The following is a 20,402-nucleotide window of genomic DNA, read 5'->3' as shown; positions in this document are numbered from 1 at the left end:
CTCTTGAATCAGCTAGATTGGACATACACATCTTCTCAAGTGCCCTGGAGAAAGGCAGTTTTCTGCTTTCCCTGTTTTGATGTAGGTGATTCTTTGCTTAGGTTAAGTTGAGTCATACCTGGTGGCAGCGTAGATTCACTGTGCTGTGAAGCTTCTAGTGAGACCCATGGTAACTTCTGGCGTTATACTGAGTTGGAGCTGTTGTTAACTATTAAAGTTACTGAACATACAGGACACTTCAGTCTGCGGTGTAGTGATTATAAAATGTCTTACAAATAGCAAATTGAATTGGGATGGCTATTAAATTATTTAATTATTAAACGCTTGCAGGACATGAAGATTGCTTTGTGATAAAGAGGATTTGCACTTCTGGAAGTGAATATGTGCAAAATATTTCATGTGTAACGGCAGAATCTAGTCTGCCATGTGCTGTGTGTTTGATGCTGAGATACATACCTGCATGTGAAAATGCTGCACTTGAGTATTATCCTTGCTTTTTAGTTGGAAACATATGTATTTGACCATTAAAATGTCTGTTTTGAGAGGGAAGGAATACGTCAGAGGTAAAACGTGCTGCCTGCTCACAGGTAGCAAACAATTAGAGAGGCTACTTCTGTACATTTCAAACTTAGAGCTGTAAAATTTCTAAAATGCATTTGTGAAAATGTATTTGTGTATCCAATCTGTAAAGAAAACAATTAAGTTTGGATAAAAGTCATGTCTGTGCTATTGTCAGCAGCCTTTAGGAGTGCAACTATAATCAGTAGCATGGGCCTTGTATATAGCCTTGTGGGTAACGGGAGTAGTTGCTTAAGAATTCGAGTCAGTCTTACTCTCTAGCTGTAGGTTTGATAACAAGGTTTAGAAAGTAGATGCACTAGAGAGGGAAGATTCAAAACTGGAAAGCTGGGGTGAGGGGGAAACAAACTCCATCTGGCAGTTAGCTGTCTAGATGTAGGTAAGCTGTAAATGGTGAAGTCTTTCATCTTTCTTTATGGTAGCCATCAAGGAAAAATGCAGAGGAATTCATTCCCACTTGGCATGCTGAGCATGTGTATGTGTAAGACACCTGCTGGCCAAAGACTGATTCTGCATAGATGCCCTAATACAGTGTAGGGACCCGAACCCCAGAACATGAGCCCTCCTTCCACCTCTGACTTGGGATTCTAGAGAATATGGGCTAGCTCTCTTCCTTATAATTTCACTGTCAGTCTCTGTGCAAATGCAAATTTTCTCCTACCTACTATGGTCTTGCATGATTTTGAAGGAGTCATACTCTGTCTGCCTCATCTTATTAATTCTTTGTAAAATTGTATTAAAGCAGGTGCTATTTCCTTGCTATAAATATAGAAAATGAGTTAAAGAATCTTGGTGTGTTTGGAGTAGGCTGTAATTCTGGCCTCAGCATGTATAGAAAAACTTGTTAGATATTTTAAAACATCTGGTAACTTATTAAAGGAAAAGCTTTGAAGGGCAGCAAATGTGTAATAGAGATTCAGTGCTGATGGAGACTCAGATTCTTTTCTTTTAAAGCGTTAGCCTTAACCTTACTTTTTAGAAGCTTAGCTTTTATGTTTTCTTATTGCATGATGTCACAAGCCATTGCTGGAGCATCACAAGCAGGCTCTGACTGCTGGCTTTGGAAGTGTATATGTGCAGGCGTGTAGCTTAGAGGAGGCAACTGTGCTCTTTTAGCGGCCTCTGCAACAGAGAAATATCTTAGTTCTGCAGAACAGCTGTCCCAAAGTAAGGGTCGGAGGCCTGGGAATGACTACCACAAGCTATTGTCTGGGAGGAAACAAACTACCCAGATGAAGATCATTTCTGCTTCCAGCAAGCCTGTATCTTTATGTGCCAAGAACACTTGAGATGTCAACTATTTCTGCTTCTGTGATTTTTTTTTTTTTGATTTTTTTTTTTTAATTACTGGTTCTTTTTTCTCCTCTTACTCAGAAACTACTACCTTAAGGATTTTCTCTCCCAGGCTGTGTATTACTCACACTCATCTTTCCTTGTGTCATTCTTTTTGTTGTTCCTTTCCTCTTTTCGATATTTACTGTCTCCTTTTTCTTAAAAGATTTTTCTTTCATGCTTCTGTTCCTTGAAGCCACAGATTCACCAAGGTTTGTACCAGCCATGGTGGCATATGCTGCATTCCTGACTTCCTTCTCTCTCATTCACACCTTCACTCTCATTTAAGCTTGTTAGTCCGTAACCTCTTTGGAGAAGGAGATAAGTATATGCATGGCTTCAAGTAGTGGGATCTCAGTGATGCCATTGGACCTGCTTTGATGAAACAATCTCCTCTTCTTTTCTGAAGAAGGATGAAACGTGACCTTGATTTCATTTGTTCCCTTCCTTCCACTGTTCAAAACATGCAATGTGTGCCTGGAATACATACATAGAATAAGGAAACTCATAAAATGACACAATTTGAAATGCTTCTATTAACAGAATGAAATAGGCTTGAGGTATTAACCTGAAAGGTTGGAGAAATTGTATATAGGAAATTACTCAAACTTGTCTTGATCTAGAAACACCTAAAAATGGAGACCTGTGATACTTCGCTGGGGAATATATGCAGCTATGGCTCGTTCTTCATTTGGTACTTGAGGTAATACGAGTACATGATCGGTTCCTGATAGTTTATTGGTTCTACCCAGTGTTCTCTGGGTTGAAGGGAACCTTTCCATAGACATAAGTGGATATAAACTCATAAATTTTTCCTCCCTGCAGCCTAAATGGAGAATTTGCTACAATTCTCGGTGAGTTTACTCTGTTATAAAGTACCTTGCATCGTAAGTTCTGTATTACTCTGAGAAAAATCTATGTGCAAATATGTTCTGTCTCTAGCATATATGCCATCTTGGCTGACTTTCCTTAAACTTCAAGGTGAAAGACTGGTTGTTAGAGTATGTAAAATGTAACTGTTTAGAGATAAGATTACATGTTCATCGCCAGCATCTGAGCAGCTGTACTTAAAGGCAAATTGCGAAACCCCAGAGTACCCCTTCTGCTTGTGACAGTGCCTTAGTTACACTGGAGACGCGTTCTTAAGTTCCTGTGGCTGCACCACTTTTGTGACAGGTTTTGCTGCTTTCACACCTACCTAGGTGGGAGCAAATGGCGGTTCCACTTTCAGGGAGGAGGCCTGGGCGGTAACTTTTATGACTGATGATTTCAATTTAAAAAAAAAAAAAAAACAAAAAAAAAAAAAAGAAAAAGGCTTGATCCTGATGTGTTGTCACCTGTAAGCTCTCTGTCAGCTCTGACCAGTGGCTGATTAAAGTGACTCAGCCAGCTACTTGAAAGCAGGTAATGACTAAAAGGTGTAAATAATAACCAGTCGAGTTTAATAATAATAAAAAAAAAGACGCCTATACAGATTTCCTCTTACCTAACCCTTAATCTTCCTTTGCTAGGTGGTTGCCTTGCTAACTTTTCCTGTCCTTGGTGATAGAGGGAGTTGTCTTTTGGAAGCATTCAAAGTCAAGGTTGGACGGGGCTTTGGGCAACCTGATGTAGTGAGAGATGTTCCTGCCCATAGCAGGGGGGTTGGACTAGATGATCTTTGAAGGTCCCTTCCAACCCAAACCATTCTATCATTCTTTTGTTGATACGTTCCTTTTTGAGTCCATCCTGCTTTGGATGCTCTCTCTCTGAGCATCTTCCTTCTCCTCCTCTTCCCCTTTCCCATGATTCTCTTTCTCCAAAGTGTGGTGACAGGATAGGGGAAGCAAGATCTTTGGTTTGTGATGCCTCTTGGTCTTCAGCCTTGATATTTCAGCTGTATGACTTTAGTACCTAGAAAATAATACATCCACTTAGTGGTATAGCAGTTTTTTATACCTTTGAAGTTTGCTGTTGGTGTTTCCATCTATGCTTTGGAAGAGAAAACTGGACACTAAACAGCACCTTTCATGATGCAAAAGCAATGTAAAGCAGAGAAGTTGAGGTAGATATGCCATTTTCCTTTTTAAGCATTTCCATAACATTCATGTAACTTTTTAAAGTTTTATTTTTAGAACTTTCTGCTTAATGGGAAGACCTGTTGGGTGTGCCTCTCCTAATGTTTTTTTTTATGAGAGTGCTTAGGGGACAAATGGTGTCCGTACATGCTTATGAATGCTCTTGCATAGTTAATTTGGAGCAGATGGAGGAAAGGTGAAATCCTGAACAACAACTTATTTAGGATGACTTGACAACTGTTGGCTGTTACCCAGTTTCACGCTCCTGTCAGCCATCCTGCCACCAGAACTGGTCAACTGAGTCAGTGAGATCCTGTTATGAATGATTTCTAGTTACTGTAGGATTTGGGTCTGTGCTCAAGCAATGTGTGTTTCTTTACTCTCATACTCAAGTCAGGGCATTGGTGTTACAGTGAAATGAAACCTAAGAAATTCTTAGCATTTGCTTAAGTGACTTAAGTGCATGAATTGGTGTTTACAACATTATTTCTTCCTCCTTTGGCTTCTATTTGAAGATTAGCACAGGGAGTGGATTAACAGAAGTAAAATACTAAAACTCATTTTAAAAGTTCATGCTGTGTGCCATTTTGCATTGCGGTCGCCTTGTATAATGAAATGAGACTCATACACGAGCAAATTGTTAGAGTTGGATTTAGTAAAACTGTAGAAGAATGTTTTAATTTCCAGTATGGCAAGATAATGTTAGCGTATACCAGTTTTGAAAGTTAGTATGTATATGAGATATGTGTGGTATTCAAATTGATTGTAAGAGGTTGCTTTCAGAGATAGTTTAAGCCAAGTTCCAATGATTTCATTTTCTTTCCTGCCTGTATGGCTGTTGGAGGTTGTCTCGTGGTGTTTCTGGGAAAGATAATTGAGCCAAAGTGAGTTGAATGCTTACCAAGATACATTATGACATAAGGTTTGCTTTTATGTCAAAGGAAAGTTGAATCTCTGTAGGCACTTATGCTTCCTGTAGTATCTTATCTGAGAAATTGCTGTATGATAATGTGTCTTCAGTTACACATTTAGATTCGTGTTCTTACTAACATACAGTATTTTTTTGAAAGAATTTTTAATCACAGGAAGCTCATTAAACATGGTTCATTAAAATATTAGTACATTTTCTAAAAGCCCTGGCTGCACTGATGCTTAATTTCAGGGATGCAGAAATACTTTCACTCTAAATTTTTTTAATAAATGTATTCTATTCTTCTTCAACAGAGGTGTTACGAACATAAGCAGTATAGAAATGGGCTGAAGTTCTGTAAACAGATCCTTTCTAACCCAAAGTTTGCGGAACATGGAGGTAAGTTTTCAAATGGCATGTGCTCTCTTCTTCCCCTATGCGTTAGGATGGAGTAATAATTTGTAATTTTTATAAATATTTATAGCGCTTTATTGTTAACCTTTTGCCCATAAAGCAGTAAGAGCGTCCAGAAACCTGCACCATGTTAAGCGCTTATTGCTGGTAAGGTTTGTAATTTTAAAGACTGGTCTTACCAGTAGTTAGCAGTCATAGGTTGCCATTCTTTATCTTTATGCTGCAAGTCTAATATTCATTATAGCATGGTGCAAGTTGCTTAATACAAGTATGCATTGCTTAAATCACTTTTCAGGGGAAATTGTTATTCACTCATGTAGAAGTGAAAGACAAAAGGAAGAGATTTAATATTGGTCAGCACTATACGTCTGCCAGCTCTGTGGTGTGCTACTTTTGCTGAAGGAGTAGTCTTATTGTAAAAGAAGAAAAAGGTGTTTGTGTCCCTTGCTGTATTTTCAGTCGGTTCTTACGACCGATTTGAGAGTTTCTTTCCACTGTCCAGAAATGTTTCTTTTTCTTTGCCAACTAGTTTGGCATGGGTGGATGTGTGGAAGTCTCAGTGTTGTGAATAAATACTTGAGTAGTTATAATGCTCCTTTACAGTAAAGAAATATCTCTTTCCAAAATGTTTGTAGAGCAGACAGTTTTTAGTGCCTTTAAAATAAAACACTGCTTCACTTTCTGGTGGAAGTAATGCATAAAGTTTATTGTTGTGTATGATACACTTAAGTGAATAATCTGCCACGTGAAAAAAGAATGCAAAATCTTGATGCTGCTAACTGAGTCTAAAGTTGCATTAAGCTTAAAAACCTATGAAAATGAATAACTGATACTTAATCTTGAATTTTTTTTTTTTTTTTTAGAAACCTTGGCAATGAAAGGATTAACATTAAACTGTCTAGGGAAGAAAGAGGAAGCTTATGAACTTGTGCGTAGAGGCCTAAGGAATGACTTGAAGAGTCATGTCTGTATCCCTTTTGAAATAGGGCTTTCACTTATGAGTGGAAAAGGTTTATTTCTACAACTACTTGATTTATTTCTACAACTACTTGATTTATAGAATTGCAACAAAAGCCAGTACCATTAGGCTTCAAACTGGAAGTTCAGAATTTTAAAGTTTGTTTCCAATACATAAGAATATTTTGTCTAAGCTATCCAAAGGGCAAATTCTTTGCAGCTATCCTTGTAGTCACAGTTAGCTCAAATATTTTTCTGGCTTGTATTGTATATTTTTTTTGTCATTAAGCTTCAACTCTAAACTTGTGGGCTGAACTAGGCGTTTAAGCATGTGGTTTGCTTTTAAAAACATTAGTAGTTGCCATTACATTGATACGGACCTGTCATATACTTAGAATGCAGGAAGTGCAAGCACTTCAGTTGTCTAATATAAGCCCTTCCTCAAAAATCTGTTTGAGTAAGCCTGATAATCTTTTCAGAGATCCTATTACTTGATTTCCTCCCCCAGTATGCAAAAAGTACAGTTTACAGGATATTATATGCACCCTATACATATAACTGGCAAACAGTTCTCTGTCTTCAGTTTGCAAGCAGTTTCTTTGTACAGCTGAGGAAAAGAATTGTAATGATTGTAATAATGTTACTGTCCATTTATAAAATGGCTTAAGAGCTTTTTACCAACTGTTCTGTCACTGCCATGTTGGATCTGCTTTCTCCCTGCTCAAATTCAGTAGAATCCTTAACAGAGTTTTCCAGGTTGGCATGTCTATGGCCTTCTTCAGAGGTCAGACAAGAAGTATGACGAAGCTATCAAATGCTATAGAAATGCACTGAAATGGGACAAAGACAATCTTCAAATCTTGAGAGATCTTTCTCTGCTACAGATTCAAATGAGGGATCTTGAAGGTTACAGGGTAGGTATAAATACTGCATTTATTATCAACTTCTAGGGAACTGCAGAAAAGGTGGCAGATTGTTTAATGACACTTTAAAAAAAAAAAACCAGAGTTAGATCCAGAGTGTTAAAACTATGTGCTACTCAATACTTTATGAAAGTAAAAGCAGACATGCTACTGAGCAATTTCTGTAAAATATACAGATTTAATGGCATACTAAATGATTCTTTTTCAGCTCAGTGCAGAATTGTTTGCCTTTTTTTTTTTAATGCTGTATAATCCAGCTGTAGATAATCCCCAGTCTTTTTATTATTTTCTTGGAAGCATTCCTGCAGGTAAAAGGCAATGTGTTCAGAAGATGACTGTTATTCAGGCAAAGGAGTTTCTATTTTTTAATAACTTTTTACCATATATCGCTCCTCCTTTAAATCAGTGGCCACCAGTTTCTCTTGGCAGTGGGTAACAATACAAAGCAAGCCCTGTGCTGCATGAAACATCATATTTTGCTTCTCAGCCAACCTGGGCATTAGTGACGGCTCCTTTGGGTCCAAATATTTCCTTACGTTTCCTGTGAGCTGTAAGATTGTGGATCAGAAGTCTTGAATATTCCTCTTTTTTCTTGATTTAATACTCAAAATGTTTAGATTACTATCTTGGTTTCTTCTATTTATTTTGTAGTAAAGCTGACCGCAGTTTGGTAACTTAAATTGGAACCCTCTTTCTGCTTGTTACTGCAGCACCCAGTTATTTGCTGCCTTGCGTCAGTTGTCTGTATTTGCTATGTGAGATTTTTTTTTTATGCTAACCAACAGTTACGAGGTAGTGTCACGGCTGTCATACTTCTGTAAAGAGAAATACAAACTTGCTGTTGTCTTCTCTATAAATGCTACTCCTAATATAGTTAGATTTTTTTTTTTCTGTCGTCTTGAATTGCAAGCTGATGTCTAGCTTGCCAATACCTTCATTTCTTAAAAAGTAGCAGCATAGTATGCATATTGCAGAGATGTTTATGTGGTTCAGGCTAAGTCACAGTTGCTGCCCATGATCAATGTATGGCTCACTTAGGATTAGACAGAACAGTGACTATAGAAGATTTGTTTGTTTCTGACGGTGCCATCCAGGGAAAGACGACAATGGTCACCCCAAGTTTTTATAATTCAAACATTAATTAATTGAAAAAAACCCCTTAGTTCCTCCTAAATTACATTTTTGTGCCTGGAAACTTGTCTGGTTTTCAGCTGATGTAGTCTGGTGTAGTAAGGTATTCCTTTTCTCTGCAAAAAAAAAAAATCCTTGAGATTTTTACCTGAGAGACTTTGGATAATATTTTTTTTCAGGTTTTCCTTGCACCTTTAAAGTTGTGGTTGTTAAAACACATTAGTTGGTCTCTTCATAGATTATTTCCTTTTCAAATTAAGGTAATGTTAGTATGCCAAGAACAATTTTTATCCTCAGAGCTGTGTGGAGCTGTCAGCTGACATAGGTCCTCAGTGAACTTATTCCCGAGTTAGGACATTTCTTAATCACTGTTTTTTTCATATTAGGAATTTAGAAATTTGACTCCTCTCTTGCTGAGACAAGATAGCCAAAACTTAGCATAGGTGTCAAAATTCATTTGCAAATGTTCTCTTGGCCTCTGGATAAATGTGAATACAAATGCATAATTGCTAAACATACAAGGAACACGTGGTTATAGAATGTATTAAGGATTAAATGTTAACATGCTTAGAAGCCAGTAGTTCATGACTGATCATATGCTAGTTTCTGAAGAATGTGAATTTGCTCTCAAAACTGGGAATAAGGTTGTGGTTTTTTTTTTTTCCTTCACTTTAACTTCCACCCTCTCCTACTTTATAATAACTTAAATGATCTTCATTCTAATCAAACTGCTGTAACTGGTTTTAGTTATTTGTTAACCCCTACTTCTGACTGTTTGGGCTTTTTTAGTAGGTAGTAACTTTTTTCCTTTATTTTAAATTACTTGAAGATACCTTTCAGGAGTCTGTAACAAAACAAGTAATAACTTTTTCCTCAGATTAAAACAGCATGATACCAAGCAAATCTGTGGCATCTTCCAGCTGTAATTATCTTCTTGCCAAAGAATAGGGATGCACTTGCATGACCTATTTTGCCTAACAACACTTGTAATGATTTAATACATATGTACTTCCAAGGTGAATTTGAAACACCAGTATATCGTAAATGTTCCTGCATTTCAAACCAAAGTATCCTTAATTGCATTCTGTTCATGAGTGGTAAGACAGGAAAAGCATGTGTGTCATACGTTAACAAAGTTAGTCTGACTCATCAGTATTCAGTTGGGCATGACATTTTATTTTTTTATTCAGTCAAGACCATCGTAGTGTTTTAAAGTTTATTCTTTTTTTTTAGTTCAAAAAAAATAAATTTGCGTATAGAAAACGAATTGTTAGTGACATTCCTTAAATATTAGAATACTGAAGACAGAGTATTGCGTAATGGGTTCTACAGAGCATCAGAATAAAGTCAGGAAAATTAGTAGCTACTTTTTTGCAGGAAACAAGATACCAATTGCTTCAGCTCCGACCTGCACAGCGAGCGTCATGGATTGGTTATGCTATTGCTTACCATCTGCTCGAAGACTATGAAATGGCAGCAAAAATTTTAGAGGAATTTAGGAAGACGCAGCAGGTAAGAGGAAAACATGAAATTCCTGTATGGATTGTTGCTTAAGCCAAAAATAAAACACTGCTTCCTTTCATGATGTGAAAACTTTATGCAGTTTCTTTAGTCAAATGAATTAAATCCCAAATGCATTCTAGAAGGCTGAACTTTCTCACATGTCTTGCTTTCCTATGTAGACATCACCTGATAAAGTGGACTATGAGTACAGCGAACTGCTGCTGTATCAAAATCAAGTCCTCCGGGAAGCAGGACTATATAAAGAAGCCTTGGAGCATCTTTGTACCTACGAAAAGCAGATCTGTGATAAACTGGCTGTTGAAGAAACGAAAGGTAATTACTTTTTGAAGGTACATTTAAATGCATAGTATACAATGGAATGCCTGTACTGCCAGCTTTTCCCATCTTTTGGAACTTCATCTTTGATTTGTTTTTAGATAAATTTATTTAACTCTGCTGTGGTAAAGGACTGCTTGTCTTGCAGCCGTTCGGTGCCTATCATACCCTTCTCCCAGGTTGATAAGACATCAGTAGAGTACAGACGTACTGTTCTGAAACTTTTGAGCTGATGAGCGTTTCAGACAGAGGATCCTGAATTGACGTCCTGAAATTCTGTTTGGGTAGGGTACCCAGACCCATGCCATTATAGCTTTGGTAGTGTCCTGACAGGGAGACCACTTGCTGAAAGGGCAGAATCATCTTTGGCTTTTAATTATACTCAGTCACTCTTGCAGTGTACGGAGGTAGGCTCTTTAGCTGGCCAACCTAACGTGGGCTTCTGTTATTGTATTACTATAATTCTAATGTATAATATTATAACAGAGCAATATAATACTGTACCTTATATTCCATAACTGGAATTGCAGAGGGATAGAAGTTCATTCTTACAGCTCTATTAACAGGTGCACTTTTTCAAAGCATGCTTTGTTTCTCTGCTGCTTGATGCTTGTACAGTCCTTCTGTGAAACTTCCAATCTATCGAAGGTACTGTTTGTCCATGGCCCACACTGGAATCTATTTGGATGATTGCTTGAAGCAAAGAGAAGAAATCTTTTTACTCTATAATATTATCCATGTAGATGTTGTAGCCAGCTCCCTATTCCTGGTAATGGTAATCTCACTGTCTTGCAAAAAGAACCGGGGAATTGAGTAGTGACAGTGTTATGGAAGGTGTGTGGTACTTCCTGAAGGAAAATGATTGCAGGTGACTCCGCTGTTGCTGAATATGTTACTTGGTTTGTATATAAATGGAAATGGATGTAGGGATTACACTATCACAGACCATTTTTCAGACATAGTAGTGGGAGTTTTGGTTTTTGGGGTCGGGGTGGTTTTTTATGACTTATCTTTTATCTGAAAGATATTTTGACATACTATGTGTTCTTAAGGTTTTGATGAAGGTCCGAGGCTCGTACTGAAATAGGATTTTCAAATAGGACTTCACAAAAAAAACCACCAACAACAAAAAAACCACCAACCCAAAACAAAACACAAAACCTTCTAGCAAGCTGCCAGAAAAAAGGACGGAAATACTCTTTGCAGCCTGTGCACTTTCAACAGGGTACAATTGATTAATTTTTTTGGGCACAGCTCCTGTTGTTTTGGTAGGTCTAGCTTAGTTGCTGTGCATACTACAGAAAAGCCTGCTAGTAAATGAGTGTTGTCCACGAAGTTTAAGTGCATGTGCGAAAGCTATTGTGAATGAAGTACAACTGAGAAACACTGAAAATAGTATTGGCATTTGCCACCATTAGATAAAAATTATAACTTTTACCTCCGAGAAAGAATTGAGGTTTATTTTCCAGATTCTGTCATTCTCGGCGAGTGAACTATTGATATTTTCCCTGGCATTAGATACTGCATGTAGTACTCAAGTTATCTTATCTGTGGGAAGCAGCATCTCTTGACAAAATTACATGTCAGTTGAGTGACATAGGGAAGAAGAGAGGCAATGCTGACTCGCATTTTCCTCGTGAAACCGGATGAGAAAATCTAGAATGACACTGTATCACCTCTGGTGTGTAATCTTTTAGTGCCTAACATTTGCCAATAGCAAAGCTTTGTAAAATATGGTTTCCCTATGTGAAATGGGAAATTGACTTTTGTTCTAACTCCAGCATCAGCAAAGATGCTCTATGCAGTTGTTAGATCTAGACTTTACTTTTAACAGTTGTATCTTGTAATGAAGTATCATTAAAAGGAAACTTGCTTGCAGAATCTTGAGAATTCATTAATCAGATCAATGGCTTGATTTAAAACATTGAAGTTAGTTTATGAAATACCAGACTGAAGAACCATTCTTTTATTTGCAGCTCTGCAATTTCAATTTGGTATTCAAGATGCTATATAGATGAAATACCGTGTACTGCTTTTAATTGCCTTCTGTAGTAAAAACTGCGCTTAAAGTAACCAGTCACTTCAGTAAGTGAGAAAAAAAACACGTGCATCTTGCTTTTAACATTAAATTTTCAAGTAAGTTTTAAGAGTTACTGGCTGAGTTGTAGAATCTTATTGTAATTGCACCTGTTGTCAAAGTAAAAGCATATCTGTCAGCTAGTTTGTGATGCCACTGTGATAATTTTTTCTAAGAAATTAGAATCTACATGGAGTTAAGGATTATCTAATCCTTTACTGTAGAGTAATTAATATTACACTGCTTCAGTATCTTGTTACCTTAATTTAAAACTTCTTGGATTTCACACAGGAGAACTCCTGCTTCAGCTTGGCAGACTTGAAGAAGCAGTTGAAGTCTACAAAGGACTGCAAGAAAGAAATCCTGAAAACTGGGCCTACTACAAAGGCCTAGAAAAGGCACTTAAACCAGGTAATGGTTTGTTATGTTGTAGTAAATAAGCTGTTCCTGCATATTTGGAATTTATATATTTATTGAAAACTTATATTGCTTTAAATAATAAAAGTATTGTTTAAAAACATCCCCATTTAAGTTTTTTAGTCATAGTGTGTACATATTGTCATAATGTTTTTTTTAAGAAAGGCTGGAAGTATTTCTTGTATTGTTGTTACCGTGTCTTATTTAAAACCAAAACAACAAAAAAATGCAGTGATCTTTGTGCGTGGTTGAAAGAAGAGAATTATTTTTTAGAAGACAGTTTTGATTTAGAATTTTTCTTTAACTGTCTGTTATCTTAATCTTCTGTTGTAGGTAATACAGGTTTTGGAAAAACAGGCATGATTCTCCTGAATGGTTTTCTTTGTTCAAGATTTTAGCACAGCGATAGGCAGGAACTCTTTTTAAGATGAGAAATAAGCAGTTAGTCTTCCACTGCTGGAAGAGGCATTTACCAATACTGATACTGAATAGCTGCAGTCATTTAGTACGGTAGTTTTAAAAAGAATAAAACGGAAATTAGTGTTCTTTAGGAAGTATATAGCCATTAGTTGCTATATATTCTGATTTGTTTTTTAACTAGATATAAATCCCTCCCCACCCCCTCTTCCCTTCTTGTCAAAAAGGAAGGAAAAAGTAAACTGTAAAATTCTGTTCCAGCTAATATGATGGAGAGGCTAAAGATCTATGAAGAGGCCTGGACTAAATACCCCAGGGGACTAGTTCCAAGAAGATTACCATTAAACTTTTTGTCGGGTAAGTGCATTTTTGCTGAGCAGGTAATGATCAACACTCGTGTTTCTTAGATACTAATATTTTAAGAGCATAAACAGTCTGCAATTGACAAGTAATGTGTGGTAAAACAAAATCAACAGGTCTTTTTCCTCTCAAGGTGAAAAGTTTAAGGAATGTCTGGACAAGTTTCTAAGGATGAATTTCAGCAAAGGTTGCCCACCAGTCTTCAATACTTTGAGGTCGTTATATAAAGACAAGGAGAAGGTAGGTTTTCCCCCCACTTTTTACATGATCTACCTTTTAGCTGTGATGCGTTAAAGAGATGAAGGAACTTTTTTTTTCAGTGCTCACTCCATCAGCACTGTTGTATATTATGGCCTAGTATATCTAGAAAAAATCAAGTACAAGCATACATAGCCTTGTACAAAGTTGGTAAATGTAGAAAACTAAGATTTACTTAATTATAACCTGCCTAAGTGTTAACTGAGGGAGGCTTGGTCTTAATTTGTTAAAAAGAGAGGTGAAATTGAGTGCATTCCCATATGTATTGTAATTCAGGATATTCCAGAATTCTCTTACCAAAAATAACTAGTTTGGGTAACACCAAGTAGTTCAAGTTGAAATAAAATACCATCTTGCCCACAGATATTTTTTTTTTTTGTCTTGTCTTGTCTTGCATGTGTAGGTGGCAATCATAGAAGAGCTCGTGATAGGTTATGAAACCTCCCTAAGAAGCTGCAGGTTATTTAACCCAAATGGTGAGTGCTACGACTGGCATACTTCATGAAGGTAGTGCCTGGTGTAAGCATTGTGTGACCATTCCGAGGCAGGGATCAGTGGGGAGTGAAGAAATGGAGATGATGGGGTTTCTTCCTTTTTTTTTCACCCTTAACACAGAACTAACCGTAGCCATCCTTAGAATGGATTTAAGCTGTCAAATATAAAGTCTGTGCTCAAAATCTAGTCACTTGTTGTAAAAGTTTTGCTGTGTCCACAAATTTGATCATCTCTTGGTAGTATTCTATTTTCAAGGCTTAAGTTTATCATCGTCCAGGAAACTGAAATTTGAAAGCTATGTTAAAACTTTAATTGCAGAAATGTCAAATAAAAAGGAGTAGATACTGATTACACAATCTTCGGGGTGGGGGGGAGGGGGTCTTTGGAGCTTTTGGTGGGGGCTGCGTTTTGTGTTGTTGGGAGTTTTGTTTGAGAGTTAAAAAAACGTTTTCCAGGTTTTGACTGACAACTGTTTTGTTGTGAGGTATGGTTCAACATGTATTGAATCCAGCCTTCATAGTTTCCTTTCTGGTAGCTTTATGATGGTTTTTTAGTCATTTGCCCAACTGCTTTGTAACAGAAAATCTCCAAGAAAAAAATTTTCTGCATAGAATATCAATAGAGGATAGTCCTGAAATTTTGGTAGATGGATTATAATGGTGTAATAATCAAGATAGCATGAATGACAATATACGTTAAAACTTTACAGGATAATCTTAATTATTAAAGATATTTTTATTGAAGTTATAACCTGTTATTTCCCTGCTTCGTAGAAACATTAATGCAATATTTTGTTATGAAATTCTCATCTAAGTTGCCTGTTATGCTTTTCCCTTGAATTTAATGTTATAGGCTACAATATAGCCACTCAATACCTGTTTGAATTTGTCCAAGCCTTTCAAACACATTTGTGCCTTTCTTTAAGGTTTAAGGAAATGGCTTACTGTTATTTCAGTTCAATTCCATATTTGGTTTGATATTAAATTTCATTCAAATAAAAAATTTTTTGCTCCCTTAAAATGAACAAATGCATATAATTGCATGGTTAAGTTATATCATGAACTGAAGAACCAGAACCTTTTGGCAGGACTAGAGTCCCCACACCCCTTTGTTTTTTCCCCCTGCAATGGGGGAAATGACTATGCTATGCTTCATAGTCAAAATCGAGCGGTGAAATGAGCTTTTAAGATTTTGGTGGTATTTTGGATTTCAAACAGAGCTCTCTAACTTTCAAAACTGACTTGTAGGAATGTATAGGAATGTTTTCTAGGATACTTTTAGGCCAACAGTGATGATAAATTTGTCAAAGGTAGAAACAGAAAATCCTTTTAAGGCCAAGGTTTGGAACAGACAGCCTGTTTTATTTAAAAATATTCAAGTCTATGGGTTGAAAACATGTAGATGCTCAATGTACTGAAATCCTTTACATGGTTACAGTGCAACATTCGTGTTTAGCAGGACTCTTTGCTGTACCCTTCATCTAAAACAGTTTTAAATAAAAACTCTATGTCATGCACTAAGCTGCATTAAGGAACTAGTTGGAACCAAATGCAACTCCCTTCTGACCCACTAACTCACTTTTCCTTTCCCTTAAAACCACAGTATGAGAAGGGAACAGTATATGCTCAAGTCTTGTCAAAACATAGACTTAAAAGTTAATGGACTTACCTGGACCCAGGTGTCTGAAAACACTCCCAGGTCTGTTGTGACTCTGTGACACAGAGTCAGAATTAACTTCAGTGGCTATATTATAGCATTCTGCTTCTGGCATGTTGTTTTAATAAACTGAACAAAACAACTCCCTCCATTTTCTCCCTCCAGATGATGGTAAAGAAGAACCTCCAACCACTTTACTCTGGGTCCAGTATTATTTGGCTCAACATTATGATAAAATTGGACAGCCATCCCTGGCTCTAGAATATATAAATGCTGCTATAGAAAGTACTCCCACTTTGATAGAACTCTTCCTTGTGAAGGCAAAAATCTATAAGGTAAGTTTGGCTTGTTGTTAGTGACCAGAGGTTATTAGTTTGTTATGATGGAAGGCTTTATTACATATGCTTATACTTTCCTGTAATGTTTTTGATGTGAACATTGAAGTGTTAAGCTTGTATTAAGCAAGACACGTGGATAATCCATGGAAAATTACTTAGCGAATTTTAGTGAGTTTCTAGATAAGGGTATTGTTTGGCTACTTGGGTTTTTTAGTGCGTATGAATAAGCCCCTATGAAGATTTTTAAGTCAGTAAAGGACAAGTATACTGCAAAATGTGAATTCTCAGTTTACAATTATATTTTTCATATTAAAAATCATACTAATAAATTCAGTTGATGTTTTAAATGTCTTCCACCTGTTCTTATCCTGCCTCCCCATTTTTTTTAACTTGAAAACAATTTCTTAACTACACTGGTGTTGTATCAGATTGGGATTATCCAAAGTGCCCTTTAACCATGTTCCGGAATAACGTCTAGTGCCAAAAGACCTGTAATTCCATAATGAGGAAAAGTAGTTTTTCTGCTTTTTTCTCTAAAGGTCTGTTGCTTTCCTGAAGAAAGCTATTTATTAAAAAATGTCTAAAAAAAAACCTAATTATATTAAACAGTGAGTGGGTAAAACACGCATGGTTTATAATTACTGAATCTAACTTGAATTTCTATCTCGTTAAGCATGCTGGAAATATTAAAGAAGCTGCAAGGTGGATGGATGAGGCTCAGGCTTTGGACACAGCAGACAGATTTATCAACTCCAAATGTGCAAAATATATGTTGAAAGCAAACTCCATTAAAGAAGCAGAAGAAATGTGTTCTAAGTTTACAAGGGTTTGTTGCATTTAATTATAGCTCTTTTGAATAATGTGGGCCTAATCCCTTGTGGAATAACTTTTTGTGTTAACTTTTCCACTCACCTTTACTATAATCCTCAAGTTCTGTTTCAGAGCAACTATGATTGCTTGCTTCAGTAATGGTAGTTAATACCAGGGTTTGAATTAATCTTGGATAAGCATGATTCCATAATATTAAGTGAAAACTCTAAAGCTTGGATTTGATCATTTGTACAGCATGCCTGTTTTAGAGATAACTACTTTGAAAAAATAATTTTCGGAGAAGTCTTTGGGTTTAATGTTGATTCTATAGGATCCTTGAAAGTTCATGTCTCTTTTTTTTTTTTCTCTTTTTTTTTTCCTTCCCCCTAATGGTAGTAAGTTAGAGAATTCAGACTTCTCTTGTAATAAAATTTCTGTGTGGCTATTAGGTGAGAGTCTTTCTGAGATGTCTTGCTTTTGTGAACAAGCTTTCATCCCTAAAGCCATGTTTAACAGTAATGAAGGAAAGCTGCCTATTATATCTTTTTTTTTTTTTGTGGCTGCTTACCCATGACCAATTAGCTGGCATAAAAAGTTTGCATTATGCAGATTGCCTAATTTCATGCATCAGTTTTTGTCCCTGCAGTAACCTATTTGATAGGTTTGATGATCTCACAGGTCAGTTACTTTTTAAATTGACTTCTCTTGCTGTTATTCTTTCATAAACGAAAGTCAAAACAGCTCAGTGTAGTCTGTCTGGAATATTTGGCAAATGATAGTTTTAGAATACTGGCAAAATCATTTATGTGTTGTCAGTGGGAGGCAGGCAACAAGCTATTGGGACCTACCTGCAGAAGTAATCCTTTTTTGTTTGTTGTCCCATTTTTCTCGTCTCTCTTGAAGAGCAGGAAAAACCTGGAGTAAGGTAGGTTGAACAGGGGGATATTTATAGGGGGGAAAGCTGAAGGATTTTTCTGAAACGGAGGCAGTGTGCAGGCAAACACGGAGGGAGGGGAAGTTCTGTTTTATATAAGCTCAGTAGCTTTATGTGGAGTTTTTGATGCAAAACTGCTATGAATCTAGGTTAATTGACATCTCTAAGTGCCTTAAGCAGCTTTAAGAAGATGTCAAAAAAGCAAGCATACCAGTTGCTCAAAACTGAACTTTAAAAATATAATTTGATGATGTTGCTCTGTGTAATCTTTTTCATCTCCTTTTGATCTGATGTCTAGTGCTTAAATACAAGCTTCTTAATTAACAAACAATAATTAAAGAAGACCTAAATTAAGCATAATGGAACTAACAGTTTTTCTGATTTTTAGCTGCCTAAATCAGACTGGTTTGAAGACTGCCTTTCTCTCGCATTTGGGGCATTCTCCTTACCCTTCCATTTGAATATTATCTGTCATTTTCCCAGCTTTGGCTCTTGGCTGATTCTTGAATAACCTGGTTTTTGCAAGATCAGAGTAAAGTCAGAATGGCTGCATCCACCCCAAGTAGCTGACTTTGACATTAAGCTTGAAAGGCATATGATAAGCTCTGCAGATCTATGCAAGTATATATAAATACCAGATTTGAAAGACAACTGCAGTCTCCTGTTTTTTAATCGGAAGGTGTCAAAGCTACCAGTATTCCTTTCGCTTTGCCACTGCTCTCGGGTACTGATCACATAAGAAATAACCTATTACTACTGTCAGTTACTACACTTAGCTCAATCAGCAGGTCTCTGGAAGACACAGATGGCACTTTTAGTTAAAAAAAAATTTTAAAAAATATCCCACAGGTGTCAGTGTCATGCCACATGCTAGAACTTTTCTGCCATTTTTCTTCATGCTGCAATGTGTTATTTGTGCACACAATATTAAAAACACTGAATGAATGTCTCTCCTATCCTAAAGATGAGGAACTGTCACAGTTAAGTGGTCCCTACCTGGCTATTCATTGTGTATTTTTGACTCTTCTTTTTTTTTTTATTGCTTAATGAACAAAGCAAGTCCATCTTAATTGTGGCATTTCTGACTTTCAGGGCTCTGGTTTGGAAATTTAGCATTCTTTTGATAGCCTCTTTATTTGTGCTTTTAATTAGAACAAGATAAAAGAAATGGCAGTTAACAAATTGAATGAGACTTTTTTTTTTTTAATAATGCTGTTTTTGCTTTTAGGAAGGAACCTCGGCAGTAGAGAACTTGAATGAAATGCAATGCATGTGGTTTCAGACAGAATGTGCGCAAGCTTACAAAGCAATGAACAAATTCGGAGAAGCACTTAAGAAATGCCATGAAATTGAGAGAGTATGTATCTAGTTAAACTGCCTAGGTTGGAAAACACTAGCTTAAGCTTACTGTGCTAATATGTTTCCTTTCCGAGCAGTAAGAGTATACTTCATGTAGCTTCAGGAGAGATTTCGTTTCATGTTGGCTACTGGCAAATTACATTTCCTCCTAAAAATGCCATTGTAAACTGTGTATTATAAAGAGATTCTATAAAGTCATTTGAAGATCCAGGAAAGAACAGAAAGCTCTCAGAAATAATCTTGGTTTTGGCAGGGTACATAAAAATAGGTATTTGGGTACAAACCAAGAGTATGTGTACTTTTAAGTCCAAAAAGAACATGGCTGAACTGTCAAGCCCAGCCTTGAAGTAAAGGAAGGATGTCACCTTGGTTATTGTTAAGCCACTGTATTTTAGAGGGAGAGAATAAATGTAAAAAACCATCAAAAATACTAAATATCTTCTCCTTTAAAAAAAAGCTACAGTTTAAAAGAAGCTATAAGAAATATTAAGACTTCTTAAAGTAGAAATTGTATCCAGAAAGGGGGGATACTTGGACATTAAATGCAGATCCATAGTAAGGAGAACAAAAAAAATTTGGATGCACAACTTCTTAAAAAAAAAAAAAAAAAAAAGGATTTGGGGTTTTTTAAGCACATTAGGGTCTAGAAAAAAGACCAGACAGCTGAGGGTGTAAATGAAGTGCTCAAAGAGGAGAACTTAGTAGGAAGCTATGCCTCTTTGCAAATAGAGAGGCTTAAGGAGATTTCAACACTGATGCTTTTGTGCAGAGGTGACTAGTCTGTGGAATATTCTCAGATCAGAACAAATCAACAAAGTGATTCTCCAGGACCATACTCTGTTCACACAAATTCTTTAAACAAATTTGTGTAAAATCCTTTTAAAAGGATTTGTGTAAGAAACTATTAGTCTTTTAAATTGTCTTGGGTACCAGAAGAGGTCAGCAAATGAAGAGCTGACTCAATTCCTTAGAAATGTTTTTTAGGGTGGCCTAAGTCACCATGTTTAATCTATTTATTGGAATAATTGATTGAAGGTGTAGTAAAGATCAGAAATAAGTCAGATAAATATGTTGTATTCAGAAACCATCAACAAATATTTTGTAAGAAAAAGCAGTGCCTCTTAAGTCTTCTGGAAGTG

At 36.5% G+C, this 20,402-nt stretch overlaps 1 protein-coding gene across 5 annotated transcripts in view; it reads left to right on the top strand.

Moving 5' to 3' along the window:
- Nucleotides 1–20,402, top strand: part of NAA15 (N-alpha-acetyltransferase 15, NatA auxiliary subunit) — a 41,059-nt gene that overhangs the window by 8,414 nt on the left and 12,243 nt on the right. For all 5 annotated transcript variants that reach the window (XM_075150123.1, XM_075150124.1, XM_075150121.1 and 2 more), the window contains exons 2-13: nt 5,193–5,277; nt 6,156–6,260; nt 7,006–7,163; nt 9,681–9,815; nt 9,986–10,139; nt 12,511–12,630; nt 13,315–13,410; nt 13,547–13,653; nt 14,075–14,147; nt 15,988–16,157; nt 16,834–16,986; nt 19,133–19,261. In XM_075150123.1, coding sequence (XP_075006224.1) covers nt 5,193–5,277; nt 6,156–6,260; nt 7,006–7,163; nt 9,681–9,815; nt 9,986–10,139; nt 12,511–12,630; nt 13,315–13,410; nt 13,547–13,653; nt 14,075–14,147; nt 15,988–16,157; nt 16,834–16,986; nt 19,133–19,261 — 1,485 coding nt within the window. The remainder of the gene's footprint in view (nt 1–5,192; nt 5,278–6,155; nt 6,261–7,005; nt 7,164–9,680; nt 9,816–9,985; nt 10,140–12,510; nt 12,631–13,314; nt 13,411–13,546; nt 13,654–14,074; nt 14,148–15,987; nt 16,158–16,833; nt 16,987–19,132; nt 19,262–20,402) is intronic.

This window comes from Calonectris borealis, chromosome 4 (assembly GCF_964195595.1).
Source record: "Calonectris borealis chromosome 4, bCalBor7.hap1.2, whole genome shotgun sequence".
NCBI classification, from domain to species: domain Eukaryota; kingdom Metazoa; phylum Chordata; class Aves; order Procellariiformes; family Procellariidae; genus Calonectris; species Calonectris borealis.
This window is presented reverse-complemented; position numbering and strand designations above follow the sequence as displayed.